We start from the raw sequence: 17,567 nt of genomic DNA on the forward strand, positions 1-17,567 counted from the left end.
TGTTTTCATTTTCGTTTATCTCGAGATATCTCTTGATTTCTTCCTTGATCTCATGGTTGACCCATTCATTATTTAGTAACATTTTATTCAGTCTCCATGAATTGGTGTGTCTTCCAGTTTTTTTCCTGTAGTTGATTTCTAATTTCATAGCACTATGGTCAGAGAAGACAATTGGTATGATTTGAATTTTCTTAAATTTATCAAGACTTGTTTTGTGGCCTAACATATGGTCTATCTTGGAAAATGTTCCATGTGTGCTTGAGAAGAACGTGTATTCTGTAGCTTTGGGGTGAAATGCTCTGAAAATATTGATTAAATCCAAGTGGTCCAATGTGTCATTTAAGGCTGTTGTTTCCATATTGATTTTCTGTCTGGAAGACCTGTCCCTTGTTGTCAGAGGTGTGTTGAAGTCCCCTACTATGATAGTGTTGCTATTGATCTCTGTCTTTATGTCAGTCAATATCTGTTTTACATATTTAGGTGCTCCTATGTTGGATGCATAGATGTTTACTAGGGTTATGTCCTCTTGTCGGATCGATCCCTTTATTATTATATAGTGCCCATCTTTGTCTTTTAATATGTTCTTTATTTTAAAGTCTATTTTGTCAAATACAAGTATTGCCACTCCAGCTTTTTTCTCCTTTCCATTTGCATGAAATATCTTACTCCAACCCTTCACTTTCAGCCTGTGTGTGTGTGTTGATCTGAGGTGAGTCTCTTGTATACAACATATGCAAGGGTCTTGCTTTCTTATCCAGTCAGCCACCCTATGTCTCTTGATTGGAGCGTTTAATCCATTTACATTTAAAGTGATTATTGATAGGGACATAGTTATTACTATTTTTTAAATTTGTAGTTAGATTGTTTTCATCTTTTTTCTGTTTACAGAAGCCCTTTGAATATTTCCTGCATTGCTGGCTTGGTGGTAATAAATTCCTTTAGCTTATTTTTTTTCTGGGAAGCTCTTTATCTCTCCATCAACTTTAAATGATAGCCTTGCTGGATAAAGCAATCTAGGTTGTAGGCCTTTGTTTTCCATCACTTTGAGTATCTCCTGCCACTCCCTCCTGACCTTCAATGTTTCTGTAGAAAAGTCATTTGATAGTCTTATGGGAGTTCCCTTGTATGTAATCCTCTGTCTTTCTCTTGCTGCTTTTAGGATTCTCTCTTTGTCTTTAAACTTTGCCATTTTAACTATAATGTGTCTTGGTGTGGACCTGTTTGGGTTTATCATGGTTGGAACTCTCTGCACTTCCTGGGCTTGTATGTTGGTTTCCTTCACCAGGTTAGGGAAGTATTTGGTCATTATTACTTCAAATATGTTCTCAATCCCTTGCTCCCTCTCTTCTCCTTCTGGTATTCCTATGATGCACATGTTGTTGCGCTTGATGTTATCCCAGAGGTCTCTTAAACCATTTTCATTGTTTTTTATTCTTTTTTCTTTTTGTTGTTCCGCTTGGGTGATCTCAGCTAACTTGTCTTCTAAATTGCTGATTCAATCCTCTGCCTCATCTAACCTTCAAGTGTGTTCTTTATTTCAGTTTGCATTCTTTAGTTTTAACTGGTTGTTCTTTATGATTTTTCTATCCTTCTTTATGTCATCACTAAGCTCCTTAAACATTCTTTTTTTAAAAAAGATTTTATTGGGGAATGGGAACAGGTCTTTATTGGGGAACAGTGTGTACTTCCGACTTTCTTCTAAGTCAAGTTGTTGTCCTTTCAGTCTTAGTTGTGGAGGGTGCTGTTCAGCTTCAAGTTGTTGTCCTTCACTCTTAGTTGTGGAGGGTGCAGCACAGCTCCAGGTCCAATTGCCGTTTTCTAGTTGCAGGGGGCGCAGCCCACCATCCCTAGCGGGAGTCGAACCGGCAACTTTGTGATTGAGAGGACGCACTCCAACCAACTGAGCCATCTGGGAGCTCAGTGGGAGCTCAGCTCAAGGTGCCATGTTCAGTCTTAGTTGCAGGGGGCGCTGCCCACCACCCCTTGCCGGACTCAAGGAATCGAGTTGGCAACCTTGTGGTTGAGAGCCCGCGCTCCAACCAACTGAGCCATCCGGAGGCAGCTCAGCTCAAGGTCCCGTGTTCAATCTTAGTTGCAGGGCATGGAGCCCCCCCATCCCTTGCGGAAGTTGAACCAGCATCCTTGTGGTTGAGAGCCCACTGGCCCACGTCTGAATCGAACCGGCAGCCTTTGGAGTTAAGAGCACGGAACTCCAACCACCTGAGCCACAGGGCCGGCCTTCCTTAAACATTCTTATCATCAGTGGTCTGAACTCTGTCTCTGATAGAGGTAACCAACCTATTTCATTTGGTTCTAGTTCTGGAGGTTTTTTCCGTTCTTTCATTTGGAACATGTTTCTTTGTTTCCCCATTCTGGCTGGCTTCTGTGTTTGCTTTGATGTATTAGGTAGATCCCCTAGGGTTCTCGGTCTTTGCTGATTGAGTTTATGTAGTATGTGTCCTTTATATTTGATTTGCACCACTTCCCTATTCTTCTGTGCATGTGCTCCAAAGGGGACCCTTGTGTTGTGTGTATTCTCCTGTTAAAGTTGAGCTTTAATTGCTTTTGGCTTGTCAGTAGGTGGGATTGAGTCCTAGGCTGACTAGTTGTGAGACTTGGCTGTGCCCACAGTGGATGAGCTGCTGCGTGAGGGTTGACTGCTCACATGAGGCTTGGCCCTTATGGGCTCTAGTGCCTGTAGAGAATTACCTCTGGGTGTGTCACTTTTAGGTCAAACCCGGTGATACTCTAGTTGGTCTGGAGTTGGCTTCTGGGTGTGTTGAATCTTGTGCCTCTTGGGCTGGGCTCTTAAGCACAACAACAACAAAGAAAAAAACAAATACACTCACATGTAAAAACAACCAATAATCCACACTCAACACAGGCAAAAATATCAAAAATACAAAACTGCAAACAAAAACATTAATACAGAAAAATGGAAAGAGGGAGGAAAAGTAGGGCAGGTAAGAGAAAAAAGAAGAGATCGAAAAAGGGGAAAATGTGTGTGTGTGTGTGTGTGTGCACTAAAAAATGATAATAATACTTAAAAAAAAGAAAAAAAAAGAAGGCAGCGCCAGTCTTGGCTTAAGCCCACCAAACAATCTCCAGGTTGTCTTCTGCTGGACAAAGAGTCCCCTGCGTCTCATAGAGGCAGAGCCGGCCAACTGGCACCCAGAGTGACCCTGGCACTGCAATTCTAGATGAGTGCAACTATGGGGTGTGGATGGTAGTTTTTACAAAGTCAGTGCAGTTCCTGCTCTCGCCTGTACATACGTGTGCGGAGAGCACCACAGCCAGCCACTGGGAGTTGGGCTTATTCCCTGTGCCCAGGTCTCCAGAGTCTTAAGGCACTTCTTTCATCGGGAAGGTGTGGAGGGCAGGAGATTTCTGAGCTGCTGAAAGCCCAGAGCTGCCTCTGCCACCTGCTGCTGACCCCTGTGTGTGTCTCTGCAGCTGTACTTGCCCTGCCACCGGCAGGCCAGAAAAGGTGGGGGCTGGGGATGGAGGAGTTTTCTCTCTCCCAGCCCAGCAGTGTCACACTCTTCCCAGCCTCTTCCCTAGGTCACAGCTGCAAACGAGGTCTTCCCAGATCCTGAACGCTAGGGCTACTCCTCTGTAATCTGACACTACTCCTCAGAGACCTACTTGAGGCTCTGGAAGGGCAGGGGTAGGATTGCTGTGGGAGAGTAGGGGGAGGGGCCCACGTATGGCGTTTGCTTTTTTTGTCTGACCTAGGGCCCAGCTGGAGATCTGAGCTGAGGTTACTGCCTCAAAGAGAAATCAGCTGTGGGGAGCAGGGAAAGAGCCCACTTCCTGGCTCTTGTGATCTCTGTTCTGTGTCCTGGGGCCCCCATGCCTCCACTCCGCTCCCTTCCCTCTTCCCCTGCTCGCCCAGGTTGCCCACCTTCAAGTAATCCTTGTAAGAGCCTCTTAGAAGTTCTGTGTGATGAGCAGAGTGTCCTTTGATGGGTTATAGATGTTCAATTTGTGGTGAGTTCCGGAGGAGAACTCAAGAAGACCACGTCGGTACCTTCATTTCTATGGCGTCTTGTCATTCAGGATGTCATGCTGGGTCTCCTGTCCCGCTCCCCACATAAGAACGCAAGATATGGTGAGGCCAAAAAGGCACACCCATGGAGCCATAGATGGGGGAGTCATACCACTATATTCTTGCTGGCGGCTGAGTTGGAGACATAGGAAGTAGGATCAACATGATCTGCAACCTGCTGTCTGCTTCTCTGTCATGCAACCAACCTCACTTGCTAACTGCAATCCGCTCTTGCAGGCTCAGCCACCATCTTCTTGCTTGCCTCCATTTTGCTGCTAGCCCAGCCATGGCAGTTTTATTAGTGGCCAATGGTTCACTGGTTACAGCTGGACGGCCAACTAGTCACAGCTGATGGCCATCGAATCACAGTTGATGGCCATTTACTACCCGAGCCAGCACCTTTCCACGTGAGGCCAAGAGCCTGGAAACGGCTCTCCTGGCTCTTTCCCCACAGAGAGGAAAGAACTGACCTGATAATAATTTATACTTTTTGTTAATCAGTGACTGCAGAGGCTGTTTCTGGACTTTGGGCACAAGACTAAATTCTTTCTGTTCACGTTATTTACCCCTTTGGTCTCAGACTCCTGCTCGCTTCTATCTTGCCGGCGTTTCATTTACTTCTTGCCTGTGGCAAAATTTACATGGGCCTTGGGCTCTGGCTGCTTTTATAATATCTATACAGGCATACCTCGTTTTATTGCACTTGGCTTTATTGCACTTCACAGGTATTGCATTTTTTACAAATTGAAGGGAAGAACCTCTATTCCAGCAAGAAGCTTGCTTTACTGTGATACTTTGAGTGGATATAATACCTGGAACCAAACCTACAGTATCTCCAAGGTATGGCTGTATTTAATTTGAATTGCGACAAATAACGTGCTGGATAGTATCGTCCTTATCCTTTATTATAAAATTACTACAGTTAGCTTCTGTATTGATTTCTTATCTAGGGATAATTTTGGAAACCACTAACCATTTGCAGTCAGCTTGCTGAGGCAAGTATATGGAAAATATTTACAGAGGAACAGCATTTTGGTATATAAGGGTTGGGAATAATTAGAAATCAGTTTGCCTGTTTGCAGTCCTTTGCAGGTCATTAGTTTCCCAGCACTTCAGCTGCACGTGAGTGGAACAGCAATGAGAGCCAGTCAGGAAGACTTTGAAAATGCAATGAATCAGGTGAAACTGTTGAAGAAGGATCCAGGAAATGAAGTGAAGCTAAAACTCTATGCACTATACAAGCAGGTAAATGCCTAAGTTCTGATATAATTTAGAGACATTTTGAGCAAGTGGCTCCTCAAATACACATGCTGTATGTTTTACTAAAATTCAGCTTTAATATTTTGGGGTTGTTTTGCTGCCTTTCCTCTAAAAAATGTGTTAACCTAAAATAAAAAGTGAGAGGCAACAAGTATTTATTTGAGATCACAGAATTGCAATTTTGGGTACAGATGCAGTCAGAAACCCAAATTGTGTCTCAAGGCAAGGGAGTTTTATGAGAAAAGAAAGGGAAATGATTATATGAATAGAGAAAAGAAATTCCTATTGGTGCTAACAAACTGAGTTACTCTTTAGCTCCATGTGGCTGACTGATTATATCTTCAGAAAGAGTGTCCGAAATCAATAGTCCTTGTGGTCAGGATGTTCGTTTTCCTGTTGGTTTCACAAAAAAATTGTTTATAAGACAGTATTGCTTTGGCCCAATCCAAAGGTTACTTTGCTAGTTCAAACATTCCAAAGGTTCAAGGACCAAGATGTGCAAGACAGTTCCTCTGCAATAGCTGCTCTGGCTCTATTTTAAAATGGCTCCACCTATGTCAGCTTTTCACAGGTGTATACGTAAGTGTTTGTATATTAGACTCTCAAATGCTATTATTCAAAAAGTAACCGGTCAGGATCACTCCAGAGTAAGAGATTTAAAGGATGGAACAACCAAATGTGTAGATCTTATTTGGCTGCTGATTAGAATAAATCAACTGAAAAAGTTGTCTGAGAAAACTGGGAAATTTGAATATGGACTGAGTGTTAGATGACACCTAGGAACTTCAGTTAATGGAGTTGTGGTTATATAAGAAAATGTTGATTTTTTTTATAGGACTGCATACTAAATAATATGGTGTTTGGAATTCAATAAAATACTTAAAGCCAAAAAAAAGGATGGGGGAAGTAACTATGGCAAAAAGTGATAGTTGTTGAATTTGGGTGACGAATATTGCGAATTTATTATAATTTACTTTTGTTTATGTTTGAAAGTTTTTATAACAAAATTGTAAAACTTGAGTTTTTAAGTTGCAATGTCTAAGGACTGACTATTCTGGAAAGTCAGCTCCTCTGGGCTCCTGTGTATTCTGTTTTTCTCTTCCTGTGATTGGTCTGAGCCTCTCTTACTTTCATATGGGTGTGTATAGTGAAGAATTTAACTTTGCCCAAAAAGAGATCTGGCTTTTGCCCTTGTCTTCTGGGCAAGGTTACCATAGGTTACCCAATATCTACAGCTTTGAAACACCACGTCTGATAGGAGTGTCTTTGTTTCGCTGGAGAGTCTAACAGTGATTTAGAGTGGGACTGGCCACACGAGAGTAACAATATGATTTAGAGGTGGGGCTTCGGTTACACTTTCAATTATGCCTGTGCGATGGAGCCCCAAGTGAAAACTCTGAACACCCAGGCTTCAGTGACCTTCCCTAGGCGCTGCTCCGTGTTGGTTGTCATCCATTGATTCTGGGAGAGGTACACTGTCGTAACTCCACAGTGGGGACCGGAGGCGGGTACTTCCCCAGACTTCCCCTTATGCATCTCCTCCTCCCTTGCTGATGTTACTCTGTATCCTTTCCAGCAATAACTGTAATCAGAGTATAACAGCTTTCAGTGAGTTCTTGTGAGTCATTCTTGCAGATTATTGAACCTGAAGGTGGTCTCAGTACCTCCCCAGCCTTGCACTGGGCATCAATTTGGGGAAGTCTTGAGGATTGTTGCTCTAATTTCTCAGGTGCCTAACTCTTGCAAAGCCACTTTTATCTCTGTTTTTCCAAAGTCTTAGCCTCATTTACTGCCTGTGTTTTTCAAAGCCTCTTTTAGCCAATTATATTATGAAATTAAAATTTTTTAAATGTGGTTATTAAGTGGGGTTTTAAATTGCCATTTCTGAAAAATAGTTCAGTAGGGTATTTTATTCATCTGAAAACACTCACTCTGTCCTTCAAACAAGTAAAGTCTGTTGCTTTTTGCTTTCAATTCAAGTCCTTTGCTTCAGTTTCCTAAGGGCCAGTGGCTCTGACAGTCCTACCTTGCTCCCTCAGCTACATCTCTGTTGTTCAGTTACCAGAAATCCACTGCTAAATTAGTGGTAGTTTTTTGTACCTCTGAATGGTTTTTAGAATATACTGTGGATTACCAAGTGTTTATTGGCTAGTTATGCTTGAAGATTGTTTGAATATTCTATTGTATGTGAAAAATGTGATTATCAGTATAAAACTAATGAACTATTCGAGTTTTTGAAAAGTGCTTTCCCATAACCTTTATCTTGCGTTATTTTCATGCGGGCAGTTATAACTTATTTTAGAGACTCGTAGCCAATGGCACATTTTGTCTCTCCAGTCTTTTTTCTGTTGTTTATGCATTTGTGAAAGTGTTTGGGAGGGAAAGGTGCATTCTTGCTAGTTATGCATTTTATGGATCTTAAATATTTAAGGCTTCAAATTGCATGGGGGCTAATAATTGCCCCTCCTTTCACAGGCCACTGAAGGACCTTGTAGTATTCCCAAACCAGGTGTGTTTGACTTGACCAATAAGGCCAAATGGGATGCATGGAATGTTCTTGGCAACCTGCCCAAGGTAAATTTACCTGTTACTCTGCTTTTATTTTAATTGCTATACTCCTGAAGGAAGTTAGATGTTTCTCATTATCAATCTGCTATAGATGGAGCCTTCGAGATCTTGATGTAACTCTATTGAATCAGAACCTCTGTTCTTTCTTCATTGCAAGATGCTACTTTTCAGCACAGTTAAGTTTCTCAAAATGCTTATTCATTGACCATGGGCTGAAGTTACTTGTCATCTTCTCTTCAGGAAACTGCCCGGCAAAACTATGTGGATTTGGTGTCCAGTTTGACTTCTTCATCCAAGTCCTCTAGCCAAGCGAAGCCTGGAGCAGACAGGGAACGACAGGGATATGAAAACCTGGTGGTGACCTCTGAAGACGGCATCACAAAGATCATGCTGAACCGGCCCATCAAAAAGAATGCAATCAGCACTCAGGTGACATTACCTGCCCTGGAAGTTCATCCTACTGTTCTTTTCTTCCTCTGTCTGTTACACTCAAAAACTGTAGTGTTTCGGCATCATTCCTACTTTTGTGTGATCTCATTTGGTCTGTGCAGAAAGATTAGTAATTGTGGCTACATCTTCATACAACTGAGTTGGGCATTTATTATTTAGAATTTGTGGTCTCTGGGCAGGTCCTACATGCCCCCAAACCTCTGTAACTTTCCTAATGATGGAACCAGATAAATTAAATATTGATATAAGAGAATAGGCTTAGAGGTTCGCTAAGATCCATATAGACTGTCCCCAGAAGTATCCTCATGTCACGTAGACTTGACAGTGAGTACTATTCTACCTGCATGGAGCTTTATTTTATACAAGTAGAGAGGAGAGAAGGACTTCATCTTAAATAGATTACTACCCAGCTTTGCTTGAAATGTTCTACTTCACAAGAGCAACTTTAGTCTTTGAACCTATCATTGAACTAAAATGATAAGAAAAATAAGCACGTAAGCCCTTTCACCTTGAAAAACTTATAAAGAATTAATTGGATGCTTGGTGCTGGAGGGGGAGTAAAATTTGAGAGGGCTATAACCCCTTTCATTGGATTTATCATCTGCATCGTAGCAGAAAGAGCATATAACTTAAAATAGTCTTAGATTAGAATTCCATGAAGTTGGATATGTGCCATTCAATTAGTAAAACATTTGGTTCTCAAACTGTTTTTTCTTTCCCCCTATTCATTTCTATTAAGTTGGTGCAAAAGTAATTGCTGTTTAACAGGTTAAAAACAATTGCAAAAACCGCAATTACTTTTGCACCAACCTAATATATTATCATGGTAATAATAACACTAGCTACCCTTTATAGAGTGCCTCATATGTGTCAGCACTTTCCACACAGAGGTTTGTTTAATCCCCACAAGGAGCCCACTGTTGTTACTATCTAACAATAAAGTAATTAGATGAAGTAGTAACTTGCTCAAATTCACATAACTAATAAGCAGGAAAACCTTACTGAAACCCGATAATACCCATCTCCTAATCCTGGCTCTTGCCAGTTACCCTGTCATGCCGTGTGTGTCATCATATCTATAATAATAATGGAATGACTTCTTCATTCCCTCCCTCAGTGGAAATGATTTCACCTTTATTCATATATTTTGTAAAGTCCATACATTTTTTTTTTTTCAGTGTCTGTGTATCTGTAAATATCAGCCATCATCATTCTCTTCCCACATTGAAGTCTCATCTGAGGTAGAAACTGTAACTGTTTTAAATGCATTAAAAGCTATAACAACTACACAGCCAAGATTTTCAGAGATGTTGCTGATTTGAAATATTGGGCCCATTGTCTTTGTCATTGCAATGTCTTGGAAATCCCAGCCTTTTAACACTCATTAACACTTCGCAGACTGCCTAGGATCCTCCTGCTCCTTCTTGAGGTCCCCACTGAAAAATTGCTTCTAGGAAGTCTCTCTCTGGACACCTCCCATCCTGTTCCCAGCCCTAGATCAGTGTCTCCTCTGAGCTTCCTACTACTTCCCACCAATTTTAGAGCTATCCCCTCCATTAGCTCAAGGACTATCTTATTTGTTCACTTTTGGAAAAAAGTGGATATAGCCCCAGCATCTACTGTAGCACTTGGTACATAATACAATTCATTATAAAATGAATGAAACTCTTTTCAAGTGTATTGGGCTGCCTTTTAGGTTATGTAAACACAACCAACATAAATGTGTGGCACTTTGCCAAGAGCAGGCTTGCAGACTGACATTTAGTGAATCCACTGGGTGATGGTTCTCATTTTCAGAGTTCCTTTCTTTTCCTCGTCTTCCCTCTTTCATACAGATGTATCACGAAATCATGCTTGCACTTAAAACCGCAAGCAAGGATGACTCAACCATAACTGTTTTAACAGGTAAGACATTTTCTTGGATTTCTTTCTATTTGTGGTATTTCGTACTAGATAGGAAATTAAATAAATAAACTTTAAGATCTTTTCTACTACTGAGAGACTCTAATTCTTAAATATATGAAAAATATAATAGACACAAGATTGATATCTTTGTCATGTAAAAAGCAGATACCAATTGGTAAGAAAAATACCGTTGGTACTAAAATTGGGTACCTCCCAAAGGGAAAGGTCTTATGCAAGAAAGATAATTTTTGTAACATTACTTATAATCGTGAAAATGTAAAAACATTCTAAGTATGTTGCCATAATAGAATAAAAATGCAAATTATAGAAAATCCACAAGACTATATTGCACAAGCATTAAAACTTAAAATTGTAAAGACCAACAATATAGAAAATGTTTAAGATCCTTTTTAAAAATATTAAAAATTACATCAGCGTTGTATCAAACTGGAAAGTATGATGGATGCCCATGGACCTGGACTGATGAGAACATGGAAAAAGAAAGTCGTTGCATCAGGAAGGGGCACCATGCATAGTGGGCTTAAATTAAGGTCAGGACTCAGAACAACTTGAGTTTAAATCCTGGCTTTACTCCTTACTATCTGTGGGTGACCTCTGCTTCCTGAATGGAGAAGAGTGTTTTACCAACCCCACTGAATGGTTGAGATGATGACATGAGATAATGCAGGTGAGGGCCACGGAGCATAGCTGATACTCGATAGAAGATAGTTGTTACTGTTTGTTGGCATGGCAGAAGCAGGAGTGATTCGCTTTTCTTTTAATTTTTGTTAAAGTTTGTAAAATAAATATTATCTAGACATATCAGATAGCTTTTATTTAAAAAAAAAAAAACGGGGGGTGTGTGGGGAAAATGTAAAAGCTGATTCGAGGGAATGAAAGGGAAGCGTTGAAGATGGCCCTGGTATTTCATGTGTATACCCAGGTAATTTAGGAGAATGGAGATAAGAAAAACAATAGTCTAGACATATCACTGGTTTGATACAGGAAAGTAATGTTTTTAAATTAACTGTATTTTAATAAAAGTATAATGTACCGTGTTATATACCCAAAAATAAGACCTAGCTGGACAGTCAGCTCTAATGTGTCTTTTGGAGCAAAAATTAATATAAGACCCGGTATTATATTATATTATATTATATTATATTATATTATATTATATTATATTATAATATGTTATATAAGACAGGGTCTTATTTTAATATAAGACCGGGTCTTATATTAATTTTTGCTCCAAAAGACGCATTAGAGCTGATGGTCCGGCTAGGTCTTATTTTGGGGAAACACGGTACTATCAATTCAAATCTTTATCTTGAACATAAAGAATTGGAAAACGGCTAATTTTTTATATCATCCAGGAGCACTTTGAAAGTATTCATTCTTTATTTTTAAGGTGTAGAGTGAAATAATAGATCAGTTGGACTTACCTTTCTAATTGATGTTATTTAGATTCGCCAAATTCTGGTTTTGCTCCTAGTGAATTTGTCTTAGATTTAAAAAGAGTGAATTAAAGGCATCTTGTGTTTCTGTGAGATTTTCCTTTTTGTTCAAATAAAGCAAGTTTTTATCTTATTAACACTAAAAAATTTATAGTCAGGTCTTCACTGTGGAGTTTATTTTTTATTACAAAATGGATGTCTTGTCTCATTTAATGCTTTTTGCCTTGAACTCAACCTTGTCAAATAGTAATACCATAACACCTGCTTCAGTATCATTTGCACTTGTCTGCAAATCTTTACCCATTGTTTTAACTTTACACTTTTCTGAATTATTTTTTTATTGAGTGTCTTTTGCACATTGTTGTATTTTCTCCCTTTGATCCAGTCTGAGTTTTTCTCATAAAGGTGCGTTTACCTGTTTAGATTTATGTGTATGACAGACCTGTTAGGTTTTAGTTCTGGCACCTTACATGCTTTCTATTTATAATGCTTTTTTGATTGTTATTTTTTACTTCATGGTTTGTGTTTTCCTTCTTTTGCTTTGTGTGAGTTTTATTTCTCATAGTTTGGAAGCTTTTTACTTATTTTAGTAATTCCTTTCATAGGTTTATGGGATACACACCAATGTCTCTATCTTGTATTATTCCCTTTGGACAGTATCTGTCGTTTGCCCCTATGAAACGCGAAAAAGTTAGCATGAATTTCCCGATACCCCTAAACCTCTCTTCCAAGTGTATAGTCTGTTAAATACAGCTCCATTATTTTCTAGCATTGAATATTGCTGGGAAGATGTTGACGCCACCATTAATTTTGCTTTTAGCCCTTTTATACGATCATTTTTTTTTCCCTAGATGACCATTGGATACTTTCCCATTGTTTATCACTTTTTAAAAACTGATTACTAAGACGTCATTTCAAGTTTTCTTTGATAGTATCTCTGAATATTTTTGTTTCAATTGATCTGTTCCTTTTGAAAGAATTTCTAGTTATGGAAAAGAAATGTCTGGTCTGTTGGGACTGTTATCTGTTATTTTCTCTAAATTCTTAACTCTTGTCTTCCATTTATTTTGCTCAGTTGTCTTCAATCCTGTACTCCAATGCCCTGACTGCGTTTTTAGCAATGTCTCTTCTCCTTTTACTGCTTCTAATGCATCATTTCCCTAATGGCTATGGTTTTCTCTTTCATTTTTTTCCTGAACTTTCAGGTACCTTTTTATTTCTTTTTACTGTCCATCACTTCTATTTTGAGTCTACAGGACAGCTCAGCTCTTAATGTTATTACACACACACACACACACACACAAACACATCCAGTGCCAAAAAAATGTATACACATTTTAAGAAAGAAAAAAACTGTTAAAATTGTACTACTCAATATATACCGATAGAAAAAGATGAATACAAATCACGTTTGACTTCTGCAATGACAAGAGGTGCTCAAAGTGATTACCATCAGCGTCCAGACACTTCTCATTATGGCAAACTACTGCTTGAGCAACGTTGACCAAAGTGTCCATTTGTATATATATTTTTTGGCACCCCCCAGTATATATATATATGACTAGCATAAGAATTTGGAAAAGAAGTTTTATTGCTCATAAAATTATTGAAAATACTAAATACTATTTGTGGCACTATTTGCTCCTGGTAGAAATATAGGAAAATATTAAGGGACAAATTTACTATGGAATAATACTGCTAAAATCAGACATAGCTCTTTGTTTCTCAGTACTCCAAATATAACTGTCTGAAGCCCTACTGCAAAACAATCCTTTGATTCTTTCCTTTGAAACTTGTTCTTGAACCCATTCTACTGGGATCTCTACTGTTTGCTTGGGTCTCCACTGACCTTGGTATCATTAAATACTGGGATGTTTTTCAAGCTTCATCTAACTTTCCATCGTCCTTAAAGTTCTGTCTTCCCTGGGCTCCAGTGGCACAGCCTGCCGCTGGTTTCCCCCGTCCCTGATTGCTCTCTCTGAGCTTCTTTGCAGATTCATCCTCTACGTGGCCATCAAATGGGAGAGTTCCTGAAGGTTTAGCCCTAGGCACTCTTCTCTGTGTTCTCCCTGGGCCCTCTCACCCATGTCCACACTTCAACAAAAGTCTACATGCCAGTGATTCGCATATCTTCAGTCCAGGATGCCCCAGACTGGTGTACCCACCTGGAACTTCCTCATGGGTGTCACCTCCCACATTTCTCTCTCTGCATGTTTTACAATGTTCCAAGTCACAGTGGGTGGCTGCACATCTACCCTGTTAGGTAGACCAGAATCCTAACACTCATTGACAGTTTTCTCCCCCTCACCTCCCATGTCCAGTCTAATCCCATTTCACCTTATCAGTTTCTCTGGAATCAGTCCTTTTTTTCCCCCTGCCTCCTCTGCACTAGGCCAAGCCACCGTGCACTCTGAACTGAAGTGAGCCCATATCTAGCCTCTCTGGTTCCCTCTTGCCCGCCTCTCTCCCATTCCCAGTCCAGTCTCTTCACTACTTTCAATATAATCTTTTTCCAAATAAGAAAGAAAAATCTATTAACAAATGGTACAAGAGCAACTAAATTTCCATATGGGTGAAGATGAACTTCAATCCCATCTTACACCCTACACAAAAATTAATTTTAAAGCTATCTAAGCATAAAAGCCAGAAACATAAAGCTTCTAGAAGAAAATATCTTTGTTTACCTTGGGATAGGCAATGATTTCTTGGACAGGACAGAAAAAGCATTAACCATAAAAGAAACAATTTATAATTAGACTTTTCAAAATTTAAAATGTCTGCTTATCAAAAAACAGTAGTAAGAAAATGAATATAAAGCCACAGGCTGGGAAAAAAATATTTGCCATACATAAATCTGATTAAGGACTAATATCCAGAATACATAAAGAACTTCTACAAATTAATAAAATGAACCACCAGATTTAAAAACTGGATAAAGACTTGGACAGTTCATAAAAGAAGTGAAAATGTGCTCAATATCATTAGTCATCAAAGAAATGCAAATTAAAACCACAATGAGATATTTCACCCACTAGATGGCTAAAATCCCAAAACAGACAATACCAAATATTGGTAATGATGTGGAGCAACTGGAACTCTTAGACATTTCTGATATGAGAACACTTCTGGAGTGTTATTTGGCAACTTGTTATAGAACTACAACACATCAGCTCGGTGACACACCAATCCACACCTAGGCAATTAAGATAAATTAAGGATATGTTCACAAAAAACTTGTACAAGGACAATTATGCCTGTTTCACAGTAGCCAAAAACTGAAAATAACAAAATGTCCATTAAGAGATGTGTAAATAAACAAGTTGTTGACTATTCATACAATGGAATGCTACTCTGTAATAAAAAGGAATGAGTAATTGATACACACAAGAACATGGTAAATCTTAAAAACTTAGTTCAGTAAAAGAAGACAGGCACAATAAAGTACATATTGTATGATTCCATTGAGATAAAGGCAAAACTAATCTATAATGATTGAAGCCAGAAAGTCTCAAACACAGGGTGGGGTGGTATTATGTCTGGAAGGGAGCTCAAGGGAACTTTCTCTGGGATGATAGAAATGTGCTGTATCTTGTTCTACATGGATCACACAGGTATTTACAATTATCAAAAAATTAATTGAACTGAGTCTTGAAAACTGGTCATTCTGTATGTAAATTATAATTGAATTTAAAACTACAACAGCAACAACAACAATAAAACACCTTCAACGGCTATTCTCCCATGCTCCATCCTGCCTTTCCTCATCCTACATCAGCTTCTTCCCCCTGGCTTTTCCTGCTCTGGCACGGTGGCACTTCTTTGAACCCATCATAAACACTGAGATTCCCCCCTCCACAGAACATTTGCACATACTGTTCCCTCTGCATGAATGTTCTTCCCACACCCTTTTTTCTAGGTAATCTTGCCTGCCTTTCAGATCTCAGTCAGTTGCCCCTTCCTTAGGAAAGTCCCTCCCTAAACTCCTTGATTAAACCAAACCCCCATTACATAGTCTCATATTATCGTCATGTACCTCTCCTTTCTGTCATAGTTGGGTTGCTTACGTTTATTATTTGTGTGTTTTTCAATATGTGTCCAACTTACCAACTGATCTGTAAATTAGGGCAAAAATCAGAGCTGGTTCACCAGTGTGTTTCCAGTGGTTGGCATAGAGCCTGGTACATAGCAGATACTCAGTAATTATAGAATGAATGAATGGTGAGTTCCTTGATTTTATTTACAGGAAATGGTGACTATTACTGTAGTGGGAATGATCTGACTAACTTCACTGATATTCCTGCTGGTGGAGTAGAAGAGAAAGCTAAAAATAGTGCTCTTATGCTGAGGTAAGAGTGACGTTTGTCTAATCATAGAGGTTTCATTGGTATTTATCAAAGTGGTATTTATTTAAATACTTCTTTCTGTCAATGTAATTAATTGTTACTTTGAACAGGCATATTTCTCTCAACTGCTTCTATCAATAGGTGGGCCTTCATTCTGTCACTTGAACTTCTGTTCATTCTACTGTTCTCCATGAGATTTGTTTGGAAAGCATAAAAGTCAACTATAGTAAATAAAATTCTCTCCAGTTGAGGCAGAGGAATTGAGCAAATCCTCATCTGGCCAGAGGAATGCATGACTTTCATGTTTGCTGGTAATAGGAGACTTTGAAGTAATCTCAAAAAACACAGAGGATGTGAAGGCTTCTCATTCTATCTCATTTATCCCTGCTGAGTCTCTGACTCCCCCCGAGCTGTTACATTGCAGCGTATGCTCAGTCGGCCATCTTAATCTGGAAGCCTACAGGAGGTTTACAGCCCTGACCTAACTGCCCAGAATATAAGGTTTGAAACAAGGTTGAACTGTAGGACTCACTCTGTGAGCTTCCATCAAGTGCCATTCAAATGGGTGTCGTGGATGAATCTGGTGTGGCAGACCAGGGAGGTGGCAAGACAGGGAAGCCCTGCTCGGTGATGTGGAAACACCCAGCTTGGCCAGAAGAGTTTGTGATTTCAGACTCCTACTATCTTACCTATATTTTAGTAATGCTGCTTTGAAACATTTGAATATGCTTTTGTATTTCCATTTCTGTAGGGATTTTGTAGGTTGTTTTATAGATTTCCCTAAGCCTCTGATCGCAGTGGTAAATGGTCCAGCTGTGGGAATCGGAGTCACCACTCTCGGGCTATTTGATGTTGTGTATGCGTCCGACAAGGTAAGTGAGCTCCCAGAAACTTAGGAAGTCATGCAAGTGAAAATGAGATCCTTTGAATTCTCCTTTATTGTTGCCAGTAGCATACAGGTTACATTTGGTTTGTGGTTGGATGGACTAAATTTTTCCCAAAAAGGTAGTCTAACTAATTTGACTCATTTTATTTTGAATTTTTAACTTGAATTTTTCTAAACACCAATATGATTGTGACCAGTGTCTCAACTCTTTTAATCAGATTATACACAGCAGTGGTGCAATTTTCATATTACTCTAAAATAATCTGAAGACTCTGAAACCTTGTTACAGGGGGTAGGAGGGTAGGTAGCATCTTTGCAGGTTATGCAAGTGGATTATATGATACTTTTTTCCCAAGTAAATGAATTCTGGAATTTAGAATTTTAGAATAAGAAGGAACTTCCTAAAGCTCAGAGAAGTTACTAGCCCAAAACACAATTCACCCTTCTGTTCGCCGCTGAATTACAGATTTTTTTTTCTTATTACAATAGTAATATGTCATAGGAGAAAATAAAATTTTGAAAATGTGGAAAAGTACAAAGAATAAAGTTAAACATCATTCCTTATCTTACCACTCAGAGATAACCAGTGCTAACATTTGGGTTATGTAACTTACCTAATTTAACCAGTCCCTAGCTACTGGACTCTTGTC

General features: G+C 39.3%; 1 protein-coding gene across 5 annotated transcripts in view; it reads left to right on the forward strand.

Moving 5' to 3' along the window:
• The window catches only part of ECI2 (enoyl-CoA delta isomerase 2), a 28,279-nt gene that overhangs the window by 5,079 nt on the left and 5,633 nt on the right, over positions 1-17,567 (forward strand). For 2 of the 5 annotated variants that reach the window (XM_033114291.1, XM_033114290.1), the window contains exons 2-8: positions 4,774-4,888; positions 5,131-5,293; positions 7,784-7,882; positions 8,117-8,305; positions 10,162-10,231; positions 15,932-16,034; positions 16,783-16,903. In XM_033114291.1, coding sequence (XP_032970182.1) covers positions 5,186-5,293; positions 7,784-7,882; positions 8,117-8,305; positions 10,162-10,231; positions 15,932-16,034; positions 16,783-16,903 — 690 coding nt within the window. In that variant the 5' untranslated portion in view covers positions 4,774-4,888; positions 5,131-5,185. Of the gene's footprint in view, positions 1-4,557; positions 4,889-5,130; positions 5,294-7,783; positions 7,883-8,116; positions 8,306-10,161; positions 10,232-15,931; positions 16,035-16,782; positions 16,904-17,567 lie in introns of those variants that run through there. The other 3 variants (XM_033114288.1, XM_033114292.1, XM_033114289.1) reach the window with 2 other exon arrangements.

The sequence above is a fragment of the Rhinolophus ferrumequinum genome, chromosome 9 (genome assembly GCF_004115265.2).
Source record: "Rhinolophus ferrumequinum isolate MPI-CBG mRhiFer1 chromosome 9, mRhiFer1_v1.p, whole genome shotgun sequence".
Classification (NCBI taxonomy): domain Eukaryota; kingdom Metazoa; phylum Chordata; class Mammalia; order Chiroptera; family Rhinolophidae; genus Rhinolophus; species Rhinolophus ferrumequinum.